The sequence below is a fragment of the Trachemys scripta genome, chromosome 14 (assembly GCF_013100865.1).
Source record: "Trachemys scripta elegans isolate TJP31775 chromosome 14, CAS_Tse_1.0, whole genome shotgun sequence".
In the NCBI taxonomy this organism is placed as follows: domain Eukaryota; kingdom Metazoa; phylum Chordata; order Testudines; family Emydidae; genus Trachemys; species Trachemys scripta.
Window position 1 is genome coordinate 20,914,221 of NC_048311.1, and position 12,579 is coordinate 20,926,799.

The following is a 12,579-nucleotide window of genomic DNA, read 5'->3' on the forward strand; positions in this document are numbered from 1 at the left end:
CCCCCCCCCCAGCGCCGCGCCGCCAGAGTGCCCCCCCCATGGAATGCCGCGCCGCGCTCCCCCCGCCGCCCCTTACCAGGTGCCGCCCCAAGCATGTGCTTGGGTGCCTGGTGCCTAGAGCCGGCCCTGCCCAGAAGCCAGAAAAAGAAGACTGGGGGGAAAAAAGGTCAAACGTGGTACCAATACCTACATTTCAGGAGGCTCTTCCTGTCCATATCTGCTGGTATCACCTCATAGAGTTGCATTGTTATTCCTGTAAGATGAAAGAGACACAGCAGAGGTTTATGCTGCTTGGGAAGCGCAGGGGGATGTGTGAGCTTTGGATCAGATGGGTGGGGTGGGTGTAAAAAGCCGCCACCACCTTTCACTTGGGACATTTATTCCTCTCCCAAAGTGAAGTGTTCTACAGGTTGGAAAATGTTCAGTTAAGATAACTGGCCCATTTTCACACGTCTCTGCATGTGTGTGTTCCTGACCAGAGCTGGACCTAGAAACCCTGAAATACCACAAGAGAATCTGTTCTTACAGTATTTCCAAGCCTGGTCAGAAACCGTTTAAGTTTGTTCTCCTGAGATTTCTAGCAGTAGGAGCTTGGACAAAGTACCTGATTTTGGATGTGTATTCAAACTGAAACCTTGTGAAATTAATCCATCCCTATTGTGTCTGACCCTGACTGACTGCACCCCTGTATTCATATCCTACACACTACTGTAATAATCTTTGCACAAAATATGCCTTGAGGTATCATTTGAAAACTAATAACTCAATGCTTGATAACCTCATGGTGAAATGTATGTAGCAACGTTGTGTGTAAAGGTATGAAATCCACCCTGTATAATGTTAAAGCATATGTTCAAACTCACTTAGCCCTGATTAGATAAAACTGGTCAAGTGGGTCTTAACCACAGGGGTGTGTATTTACCTCAGTTTGCATGTATGCTGTATACAGTCCTCAGACAGTGAGGAAAAAGGAAGATCACAAAGAAAATCTTAATCTCAGCAAACAGAGGGGACAGAAGGAACTGCATGAACTTCCCCCACCCATTCCTCCCCCCGACTCCATGTCTCCTTGCTCAGCTGGAAAGAACTTTCTCTAGGGGTCACACTCAGGGAAATGCATTTCAAAGGGTGACTGAACTCTAAAAGTGAGGGGCAAAAATACCGCGAGTTCTTTCCCTATCCATCTCTTTTCAACCTAAGAATACAAAAGAAACAGACTTTGGGGGCAAATCCTGACCAATATTTGGTAAGCAATGATGCTGGGAACCTGTGGTAAGAACTTCACCTTGAACCACGTCTAGTCTGTTTAGTACTAGGAAGCGTTTTATCTGTTTCTTGTAACCATTTTTGCCTTTAATGCCTTATTACTTGTACTCAAAATCTTCCTCGCTGTAGTTAAAGAAACGTTTTTGTTCTTTAATCCAGTGTGGGTAACTCCATTTGAAAGGAGCAAGTTGTATATTAGTCCCTTACAGGGACAACCAACCTTTATCTGAACTGCCCAGGAGAGGACTTGGACAGTGCAGAACAAAATACACATTTCTGGGGAAGGGCTGAGATTGGGAGTGTGGTGGAGTCCCCCTGCAAGTGGTAAATAAGCCTGGTGGAAGCCAACATGTGACTAAAGAGAGGCTGGCTAGCTGCAGCCACACACAGACGCTCAGGGTGTTACCTGCAGCCCAGGTGGGAGCTACAGAAGTAAAGCATTAAGAGCCTCTAAAGTTGCAGGGCAGGGGTGACCCAATCCCTTGCCAGTCTGGTTGCACCCCAAAATGCCATTGTGGCATAGTCAGCAGGATTTATACACAGCTGGCTATCTGAAATGAGATTCACACTTTAAGCACTGGGGTTCCTTTTTTAAATGAGTCTCAAGTGTGGTGGCTGGGAACAGTCAAAGGTTAGTTTCTGTTTGCGCATTTCAGGTACGGGAACTAGAAACAGTAAAGCATAAATAGGAGTGAATACCAGCAAAGCATCGATAAAGCTAGGGCTGGCCAGGCTGGAGAAAACACCAACTACCCCCAGGTTAGCTGCTAGCCACTAGAGGATGGTATGTAGAGGTAGTGGTGGAAATTGTCAGAGACCTATTGAAGTGAATGGAGTTCTTCTGACTTACAGCAGTCGAGGATTTGGTCCTTGTGACTGAACTGGAGGGACAGTGCATTCTGACTGGAGCTAAAGGAGGGAGCCCCCATCCTGGACTCCAGCCCCCTTTCTAGTGCCCCAATGTAGAAGTTAATGGGAAGATGCTGGTGGCTGATAGCACATTCTGCAGGCAAAAGCATGAGCACTGAATGGGAAAGTGAGCTAGGGGAGACCATAGGACTTAGTGTAGGAACAAGAGCTCAGAGATGAGACTTCACAGGCTTGGAGTCTCCTCAATAAAACCCTGTGATGGAAGTTGGAGGTTAGTACCCCTGAAACTGGATACATGAAATTATGGGGAACAAAGTTGCTCAAAGCCAGTAGGTGACTAGGTAGCTAAGCAATTCAAAAGACTATTGATCAGATGTATCTTCCAGTCTCTTGTTCCATAAAGAGCCTCTATTTGGGCTCCCAACAGAAGGCTGGTGGTGCTAGATGCATAGGTGCTATCTCTGAATGCTCTGCAAAGCAGCATCGAGGGAGCCAACTGACCTATTGTCTAGACCAGCCAGATATAAGTTCACAGCCATTCTTGAGAGGAGGAGAAGGAGGAGTTCAAGGGAGGAAATGGTGACCACCCTAGATTGGAGAGGCAGGGGATATTTTGGAGTCCTGACCATGTCCATCCTGATCTATAGTCAATGGCAAAACAGAATTCCCCATTGAAAAACCTGGTGGGGGCAGGGTATTCCCCATTTCAGCCACTAAAAATGTTTATCCCACAGCCAGGACTGTGTGCTGGGAGATCAGTAAGCAGGATGCTTTCCTAGCCATCCAAAGGAACTGGAACGTGGGGATGCATTGCACAGAAAATCCCCCCTTTAGGGGGAAAACATTCAGATCTCAATGGAAGAAGCTCACTCACCTTTCGTGAGGATTTTATTGATGAAGCAGAGGCCAACCATCGATAGCTGAGCCTTCAGGTCACCCAGAGTCTGTTTAAGGCTGACAAAACTTGAGCTCTCCTCGCACTTCAGACTGACGATGGGTTCGGTGCAGGCTCCCAACTTCTTGAGCTTTGGGAATTCCTAGCAGGGCAGAAACTTTTTTGTTTTGTTTTGTTTAAAACCTCCTCAGCATTCATTGAAACCAGGCCCCAGGGCGAGATCCTGATCCCCTTCCTTCCATGGACTCCACAGAGTGAAAGGGACTTCTTGGAGAGTAAGGAAACTGGGGTAAGCGTACTGGAATCTGGCCCATAATGAATTTTTCTAACTCAGCGCTCCCACCAATCAGCTCTGAGGAAGGATCCAGGATGTATGTATGAAGGGGTACATGTCAAGAGGACCCCCTGGCTTTAAGTGGTTTCCATCAGATACAGGGTGTACAGTTTGGTTCAATAGCTCTCAGCACCCCCGGGACTGGGTGACATTTGCCTCAGTGCAGATACCCTATTCTGCAGCCAATGCACCACTTACGTTCCCCTTATGCCCTCAAAATAGGGTTTAAGTAGTGCACAGGCCATGGAACAGGGTGGAATTGCCCCTTTCTGAAGGACTTGTTTGGATGAAATCACAGAATTACAGCCACTCGAACTGCCAGACAAGATCCTTTCCTCCATTTTGCTGGAGTCTTTGTTATTCAAGTAAATCCTCTTGGATTTCACTGAAACATTGACTTGTTTTTGGTGTTAAGAAAAGTTCCCTGCTGCCTCAGAACATAAGCATGCAGTCTGGAAAAAACAAACAGTTGCGCTTAAAGCAAGGATTAGTAGCACATGTAAGAAAGAACATTAACAGCTCGATGTGGCTACTGTGATGGTCCAATTTGTTACTATCTCACTGTCCGATTTATTTCTAAAGCTAAAGAGGTTTTCTTAAAAACAAAATGCGTTTTAAGCCTCTCTTGATTTGGGAAATTTGGCCTGGCTCTGTTAGCTTCAGTGGGGGTTGTTGTTGTTTACCCTAGCCACGGGGCTGGCTCTTTGGAATTCATTCATTTGCAAGGTGGTTACGGTCGTGTTGCTTTGATTGTAGGAGGGTTCCAAACCTCCACATGGAATTGTGGGGAAAACACTGCCCCTACTTTGTACCCTATTAAATTAAGAACCAGGCAGATGTTGGTTTACCCAGCATGATATGGCTTAGTTTTTTGGTGCACGATGTTCCTATTAGAAGATTCCCATCTGTTGATTTCCATATAAAGCCTGCAGTAAAATATGTTTAGTGTGTTTCTCTTGTTCCTACCTTCATCCCAGTAGCTCTGCAAAAACCTGGTGGTGTCTGACTTGATGTTTTGTATTGGTTACCTGTCTTTCTCTTGGCCAGACCAGAACCTGCCAATCTTAAACATGTTTAGTAATGAATTCAGTATTTTGCATCGTTGGACTCCAGAGTTTTGGGTTCAATCTCTGCTGTGCTGCAGACTCTGTGTGAATTTGGGCAAGTCATTTACACTCTCCATGCCTTGGTTTCCCATCTGTAAAATGGGGATAACTCCTTGACTATTTGGCCTGTAAGTTTTCTGTGGCAGGGGCTGTCACGTTCTATGTGTCTGGGGTGCTAGGTGGTGTACGGTGACTCCCATCTAGGTGCTCGTCTAATACAACTAATAATAGATTCACAGATTAAGGTCAGAAGAGGACTCTCTGGTATCTAGTCTGACCTCTTGCATAACACAGGCCATAGAACCTCTCCCAGTAATTTCCGCCTAATGCCCCACCTTCTGTTTGAGCAGCAGCATCTCTTCTAGAAAGCTATCCAGTCTTGATTTAAAGACTCTAAGTATAATAATCTGCCAGCCTTTAGCTAAAATAAAGCAAATGCAAATAGACGATCTTCTGCATTTGAAGTTAATTTTACCCCTTCACATCCATCTGAGGGCAGAGAGGATACTGTAACTAATGTTAGTTTGTGATGAATAACGGTTGCATACCATAATATTTCCCCTTATGATACTCCTCCACATGGTTCTGTTTCCTTGGCTGATAAAGTGAAAATGATCAATAAAAATCGGTGCAATAGTAAACTACAGGGTGTTCACAGCTACTCTAATCTGAGGGTAGGTCTGCACCTGGAGGTGGGGGTGTGATTCTCAGCTCAGACATACTTGCGCTAGCTCTCATTGCTGGGGCAACGTGAGTGGCAGGGATGGGCTTTCTGAGTACCAGGCTTATGCTCAGGGTGGTGGGACTTTATTAGCATGTCAGTTCTCGTCAAGCTACCATGTGCGGGATCCTCAAACTGGGACTCACACCCCAGCCTCTCCCAGCAGAAGGTGCTGTAAGGAATGATCCAGAAAAGCGGCCCGTGAGGCCCTTCTCAGCTACTCCAGTCATAGCCTCTACTCACCAAAAGTGGGTATAGGAAATTCACCACTACTCTACTTCAGCTACAGGCAAGAAGTAAACTGCAGGGAGCAGTGGTTGATGTGGATGCTAAGCATGGGGCAGATCTCTTACGCAAGGACAACCGGGCCATGCTGGTGGGGGCAGTTTACTGTGGTCACAGGGTGGAGGGGTGAACTCTACCTGCAGGAACTGTTGGTCACTTGCATTGTCAAGGAGGTCTGTCAGCCAGAGGTTCTGCTTGTTGAGGTCAGCAAGCTTCCCTTGCTTTTGCTGAATGGAATTCCCCAGCTGGACAAGGGCTGCTCTCTCCTCCTTGTCCAAAAACTCCAGCACCTTCACCTGCATTAGTTTGATCTCCTTTATAATCTCCGCAAAGCTTTGGTTCACCTCGTCTCTTGAGTTCTTGACCACTTTCTGGGTGGGGAGGACACACACACACACACTGCAGTCACTGATCTTTGTTACTCACATGGATTCAAGACCTGACATGCTGACGCACTCCCCAAAAGTGCCTCCCTCACTCTCTCCAAGCAGGTTCTGGGCCATTGGCTCAGTAAATAGGATAACAAGAGGAAAATGTGTCTGCCCTACAAGGATAGCTCACTCTGCAAGGGGATCGCTCCCACTGCCTCCTCAGCATGTTAAGGGATGAGAATCTGACCCCCTTTAGGATCCTACCTTGTAAGCTCCTTGGGACAGGGACTGTCTTTTGGTTGTGTTTGTAGAGCCCCTAGCACAGCGGATTGTGGGTCACCGTTGGGGCTACGGTGATACAAATGAACAATAATAAAAAGGAGTAACTTTGTTCCTTCCTTGGAAAATCGTTCAATATTTTCGGTAATGTACACAAATGCCATTGAGTTGAGGGTCTCTTTGCTTGATCAGTTACAGGGAGAGACTCTAATACTAGGTACATCTGAGGGTAAAGACCCCCTTCCCCCATCTTTGGGTCTCATGTGATACAGTGGCGCTTGTTTCAAGATCCACCATATTAAAGACCCTTTGACCGTTTGATGTTTGGGAAATAATTTGGTTCATGTTGAATCTAATGTATTCAGAGTGGAAACAGCAGTTTTACCGTGAGATAGATCACCCTCCCTTTGTGTTTGTGACTGTCTGATGCCATCATCAGGATCTGGTTTTCCACATTGGCTTGTACTCTCTTGGCCTCCACCTGGGAAAGGAAGAATGAACATATTTACATTCACTGTAAATATAGTATCACCCTACGTGTAGCATTTCATGACTACACAAATGCAAAATTCTCTGCAGAAGCCACTGCTCACTGAAGAATTGTGCTCCCGAATCTCAGCTTTGACTTGAAAAAATCAAGTTCCGATGGTTGGGAAGACTTGGTAACCTGATGCAGTGTTGTCCTGAACCTGAGACTGCCTATAACAATAGTTCTGAGTTGTCAGCTACCCCCATTCATCAAGGGAGTGTTCAATCTGAAACCTAAAGAAGATAATTTACATATCCGTATTGTCAGTGAGTTATCTGCTAATCATTAACAAAAATATCCAGCTAATGGGCCAGACCCTCAACTAATGGAAAGCAGCATAAATCTATTAATACCTATTTTCCATTTGCATAGTGCTTCCATTTCAAAGCATTTTAGAAGCAGGAATCAGTAGGGCTGGTCAAAAATCTTCCATCAAACTCGGTTTTTGACTAAAAAAATTGCCAGCTTTCCATGGGGAAAAAAAGGGTTTTTCAATGGAAAAAAAAAAATCAATGCTTGAAAACTTAAATATTTTGATTCAGATATGCCCCAGCAGTGCCTTAAGGGAGAGGTTGTGTAGGTGCCTCATGCTGCCATTATGCACTTGTGGTCCCGGGACTTCCATGATGTACTGCCTCCTCCTCAACATTGGGGAGGCTGTGATGCATTAAGGGAAATTTAGTCTGGTTGGGGAGCCTGGCCCATAGAAGAGAATACGGACATGAAGCAACCAGACTACAACTCCCATGAAGCATTGCAGCAGCATTTCCAAATTGAAATATTTTAGATGTTGATATTTTTTTCCACTGAAAAGTTGAAATTTCCTGGGGAAGCCCATTTTCTGGCCAGCTTGAAGAATCGCTTAAGTGCCTTTTGGAGTGGAATGGGACAGCGTTTAACAGTGCACAGCTAACACTGCACAACAGGTCAGGTAGGAAAGTGAAAATGACCATGTCCACTTGAAACTGGAGAGGGTATTTAGATTGGGTGAATGTAACTGGTCAAAGAAAAAACCTAGTCAGGACACAGGGGTAATGTCCCTAACTCTTATGAAATGAGGCCTTTCATGACCACAAGGGATCCCTGAATTTACATCTCATCAGAGAGGCGGCACTTTCAACAACATAGTCCTACACCCACACACCTTCCTGAGGTGGTTCAGTAGTAACCTTGAAGGAATGCCAGCTTCACAGCCTCTGGTAGCAGCCTGGGTTTCCTGGGTGGTCTCCCATCCAAGTGTGATTAACAGGTAATTGTATAATAAATGTTCCATAAATTCAGAACATGGCCTCGTCCTGCAAAAAGCTCCTTCTGCGCAGACCACTACACCCCCCTCTAGGGCCTTGAATTCAAAAGGTGCTCTTCTTGAAGGCAGGGAACATCTCTTACTGAACATATTGCCCAGGCTTCACCCTTCTTAGTCTGAGCTCTAACAAGCTCACAGCCCTGGGGAGCATGACTGCAGAAAAGCACCTGGCAATTTCTCGGCTCAACTCCCTGCTGATTACAAACCTGATGAAATGCAGATTCTCAAAAACCCAATGTTCCAACTGGCGCATTAGCCAAGCCTCTCCTTGGACGCTAGTATAAATGACAGATCCACTGCAAATTAACGTTATTCCAAAGGAGCAGATCAACAAATGGCCCTGCTTTGGCTTCAGTAGTTTCATTCTGTCTGTTTCCGCACGGATTGACTTCTAAACAACCAGAAACAGACCTGACAGAGGAATTCCTGCACCTCGGGGGATACTGGGCTATTTATTGCTACGCGCTCAGGACCAGCTCCTCATCTGCTGCAAGTCAGCAGAGCTTCCCTGATGTCAGTGGAGCTGTGCTAATTTACACCAGCTGAGGATCTTGGCCCACAATACAGATATAAAAGAGCAAAGGCAGACTATCCTGAGTTACAATCTGTTTCTGCCACATGTTTGAGCAAAAGCTCTCTTATCTATTCTATGGGCTCTTCCTGGTGCCCATAACAGGGCTACGTGGGCATCCGTTCTAAGACCCCTTCCCTCCAGCACTATCAGATCTCCGCAGAGAAGGCAATGGCTGTCAGGAGTCTGATATGAGTGGTTGCTTTTGTTTCATGACAAGATGTGTGTGTTCAAATCTCATGCTTCAGCATGTCAGCTGAACTCCTTGCTGAAGCCAGGAAGGCATTCTGCAGCCTCCATCCCTGTGTGTCTTTGCCCGGTTGGCCAGGTCCACTAAAGAGAGGTTTTGCCTTCTTCTGACGCATCAGGTGTGGCCACTGCTGGAGACTGGAGCTTATGGGGAGTTGTTCAAGGGCATGTAGATGCCCAATTCCCATTGACTTTCAGTGCCTTTGAAAATCTTTGCGTTGCCGGGCATACATGCTCCCTGGTAGACAGAGGCATGGACTGATTAGATCAGTTTTTTCCTAGGGAATATTTTAGGTCTCCTGTTCTGCATCCCAGATTATTTTAAATCACGGGACAGATCCACTCAGTTAGCAACCTGTTGCAGGTATTTTAGACAAGCTGCTCTGGAGTCAGGTACAAATTTACTTGCTCTCTCAAGAGAGCCATCTACTTTAATATCCCTCGAATTGCTTGCCCTGGAAGGATACTGGGAATTGACTATACAGAGGGTGTTTCTCCACTAAAGACTTGATCTAATTCTCATTGAAATCAATGGACCAGACGCTCCGATGTGGAAAATCAGCATAGCACCGTTGATAGCTGATGATTGCACCCATAGTCATCCCATTGATTCCAGTGGGTGTTGTATCAGGCTGTGAGTGAAGAAACTATTGCAGGATTGGTTGTCCTTGCGATGGTTACACATCTGCATGGTGATGTGTTTGATTATTTTGGCGCATTGCGCACACGGGGCACTTTACAACAGAGGTTGTACCAGTGCATTCTGGGGGATTCCTGAAACACCTATCCCATAATGCTCAGCACTGTGACTGAAAACAAGGGCTTCTGGGTAATTTTCAAAAGTGAAGTACTACACTGTAGCCTGGTGTTAGAACTCTCTGAACCAGGACAGTTTCCCATTCGTACTGGTTCAGCCAGACATCAGATCTTTAGCAGACACAGGTGTTGTAACTAATTATTATGACCAGAGGCCTGGGATGACTGGTTTGTGTGAGTGCAAATCTTTGCACAGGTGTTGCAAGCACAAGGGGTTCCAAAGAATGGTTCCTTGCCATGCTTTTTATGCAGCGTAGGCAGATCTTTATTTTAGACCTAGATATCTGCTTTTCTAGAGGGCCCCACTCCTCTTCCTTATTAACCGCCCCGCCCTTAGTCTGGGCTCAGAGGAAGAGAGACTTCCATACTTACCACTTTCCTGGCTCTCTCCTCCTGTAGTGGGATTGCATCATGGTTCTTGTGCTCCTCTCGGATGCAGGTGTAGCAAACTAACCCACCCTCCGTCCTACAGTACAGCTCCTGCAGCTTGTGGTGCTTCTGGCATAGTCTGGCTTTCAGGTCACCCATGGGTTCCAGCAGCTGGTGGTTCCTGAAGGTTTTGTCTTCGTAGTGCAACTGGGTATGGTTTTCGCACAAGGAGGCCATGCACTGCAGGCAGGACTTGATGGACTTCACTTTCTTAGAGGAGCAGAGATCGCAAGGGATATCATTGGGATCTGCCAGGGGACGCTTGGCTGTCGCCTGAGCCTCCTCCCGGGTGAACTTTTCTGCTATTTCGCCAAGGCTTATATTTTTGCGGAGTCGAGGCCGTGAGCTGAAGGGTTCTCGGCACTGTGGACAGTAGGGACACTCCCCAATCACAGCTTGATGGTCCCAGTAATCCTGCAAGCAGTCCATGCAAAAGTTGTGTCCACAGGCAGTGGTGACTGGGTCTGTGAACACCTCCAGGCAGATCGGGCACACGATGTTGTCCTCAAGGAAAAAAAAATTTGTGTTGCTCATGGTGACAGAAGCCTCAGCTGGGATGCTGCCTCACAGATCCTGGTATTTTGAGCTCTGGGAAACATGAAACAGACACAGGTTTACTCCATTGTACTCACCTTTCAAGACCCTCTGTGGAAAGCGATTAATAGATTTGTAACATTTTTATTAAGCTAGATATTCTCATGTGAGAAATCATTAATAGATTTTTTTTAAGGCAAGAAGGGACCATTCTGATTCTCTAGTGTGGCCTGGATGTTGCAGGAGGTCAGAACTTCTGGTGGAACTCGGGCATATCAGTTAGAAGCCATCCAGTCTAGACTGGTAGACCTCAATTGATGGAGAATTCATAACATCCCTAGGTAATAGGTGCTGGGGGTTCTGCCACACCCCCTGGCTGGAAGTAGTTTCCATCATATACTGGGGTTTACAGTTTGGTTCAATGGCTCTCAGCACCCCTGTAGGTAAGTTGTTCCAATAGTTCATTTCTCTTATTGTTAAAAATGTGCACCTTATTTCCAGTGCGAATGTGTGTAGCTGCAGCTTCCAGCCTCTGGATCTCGTTATTCCTTTATCTGCTAGGTTAAATTGGAGATATCCTATCTCCTAGAACTGGAAGGGACCTTGAAAGGTCATTGAGTCCAGCCCCCTGCCTTTACTAGCAGGACCAAGTATTGGTTTTGCCCCAGATCCCTAAGTGGCCCCCTCAAGGATTGAGCTCACAACCCTGGGTTTAGCAGGCCAATGCTCAAACCACTGAGCTATCCTTCCCCCTTTCATTTCAGTTATTTTGCACCCCCACACGTACACGTGTGTGTGTGTGTGTGTGTGTGTGTTTTTAAAACCATGTGGCCCTTCTCTAGTCCCTTTCATTTAAAGGTCTCAGGCACAGAACAGTCGAGTGACTTTCTCAGTCACTGAGAGTAGATCTACACTGCAGCTGGCCTGGGACAGCTAATGCAGGCTCGCAGGGCTCAGGCTGGGGGGCTGTAAAATAGCAATGTAGACGTTCGGGCTGGCGCCCGGGCTTTGAGACCATGTGAGGGGGGAGGGTCTCGGAGCCCAGGCTCCAACCCAAACCTGAAAGTCAACATTGCTGAACCCCCTGAGCCTGCATCAGCTGTCCTGGGCTCTGAGACTTAGTGTCGTGGATTTTTTTATCGCAGTGTGGGCATATGAGCCAGACTCTGGCAAATGCCCCATACTCACCTGATCTATTTGGATCTGAGGTCACTCATGCCTCCCTATGCCAATGAGGAAGTGGTTACATGGCAGTACCAAAGGATATTCCGTGACAGTTGCCACTCAGAGCCTGGCACCGCTTCCAATGCCAAGTCACTGGTTGGTTTTTGTTCTCCCTGGCCCTTTAGCAGCTCCCCCTGGGGACTCCCTTCCAGTAGGCAGCCCTTCATGGGACAGCTAAGTCTTCTGCATGACATCATAAACCAAACTTGAGTTTCACTGAACATTCCAATTATGATGCCATCAGACAGTGTGATCCACTGGAGAGGCTGAATTGTACTTTGCTGTTTCCTTAGAAGAAGGGAGCTAGAATGAACCTCAGAGGAGCTGCACAGGGAGTGGACACGCTAGACTGGCAGCAGGCACAGAAAAGTGGCAGTGTTCCTTTCTGACGAGTTCTGCTTGTTACGGTCTGGAGCTTTGCTCAAGCGCTTTTAACTGGAGGCCAGCTATGTTGCAAACCTGCAACCCAACTATACTCCCTCCTCCAGGGTTCAAAAAAGAACTAGATATGTTCTTGGAGGATAGGTCCATAAATGGCTATTAGCCAGGATGGGCAGGGATGGTGTCCCTAGCCTGTTTGCCAGAAGCTGGGAATGGGCAACAAGATGGATCACTTGATGATTATCTGTTCTGTTCATTCCCTCTGGGGCCCCTGGCATTGGCCACTGTCTGAAGACAGGATACTGGGCTAGATGGACCTTTGGTCTGACTCAGTATGGCCGCTCTTATGTTCTACCTCCCCTACTGCACTGGATCTGAACACTCCTGAATGTTAGGAAACTTCAGAACTGAAC

At 46.7% G+C, this 12,579-nt stretch overlaps 1 protein-coding gene across 1 annotated transcript in view; it reads right to left on the reverse strand.

Moving 5' to 3' along the window:
* The window catches only part of LOC117887622 (E3 ubiquitin/ISG15 ligase TRIM25-like), a 17,315-nt gene extending 6,754 nt beyond the window's left edge, over nt 1-10,561 (reverse strand). The window contains exons 1-5 of the mRNA XM_034790267.1: nt 9,971-10,561; nt 6,513-6,608; nt 5,615-5,848; nt 3,011-3,173; nt 191-253 (exon numbers count right to left, since the gene is read on the reverse strand). Of these exons, the coding sequence (XP_034646158.1) occupies nt 191-253; nt 3,011-3,173; nt 5,615-5,848; nt 6,513-6,608; nt 9,971-10,561 (1,147 nt within the window). The remainder of the gene's footprint in view (nt 1-190; nt 254-3,010; nt 3,174-5,614; nt 5,849-6,512; nt 6,609-9,970) is intronic.
* Between the last annotated feature and the right edge of the window lie 2,018 nt (nt 10,562-12,579).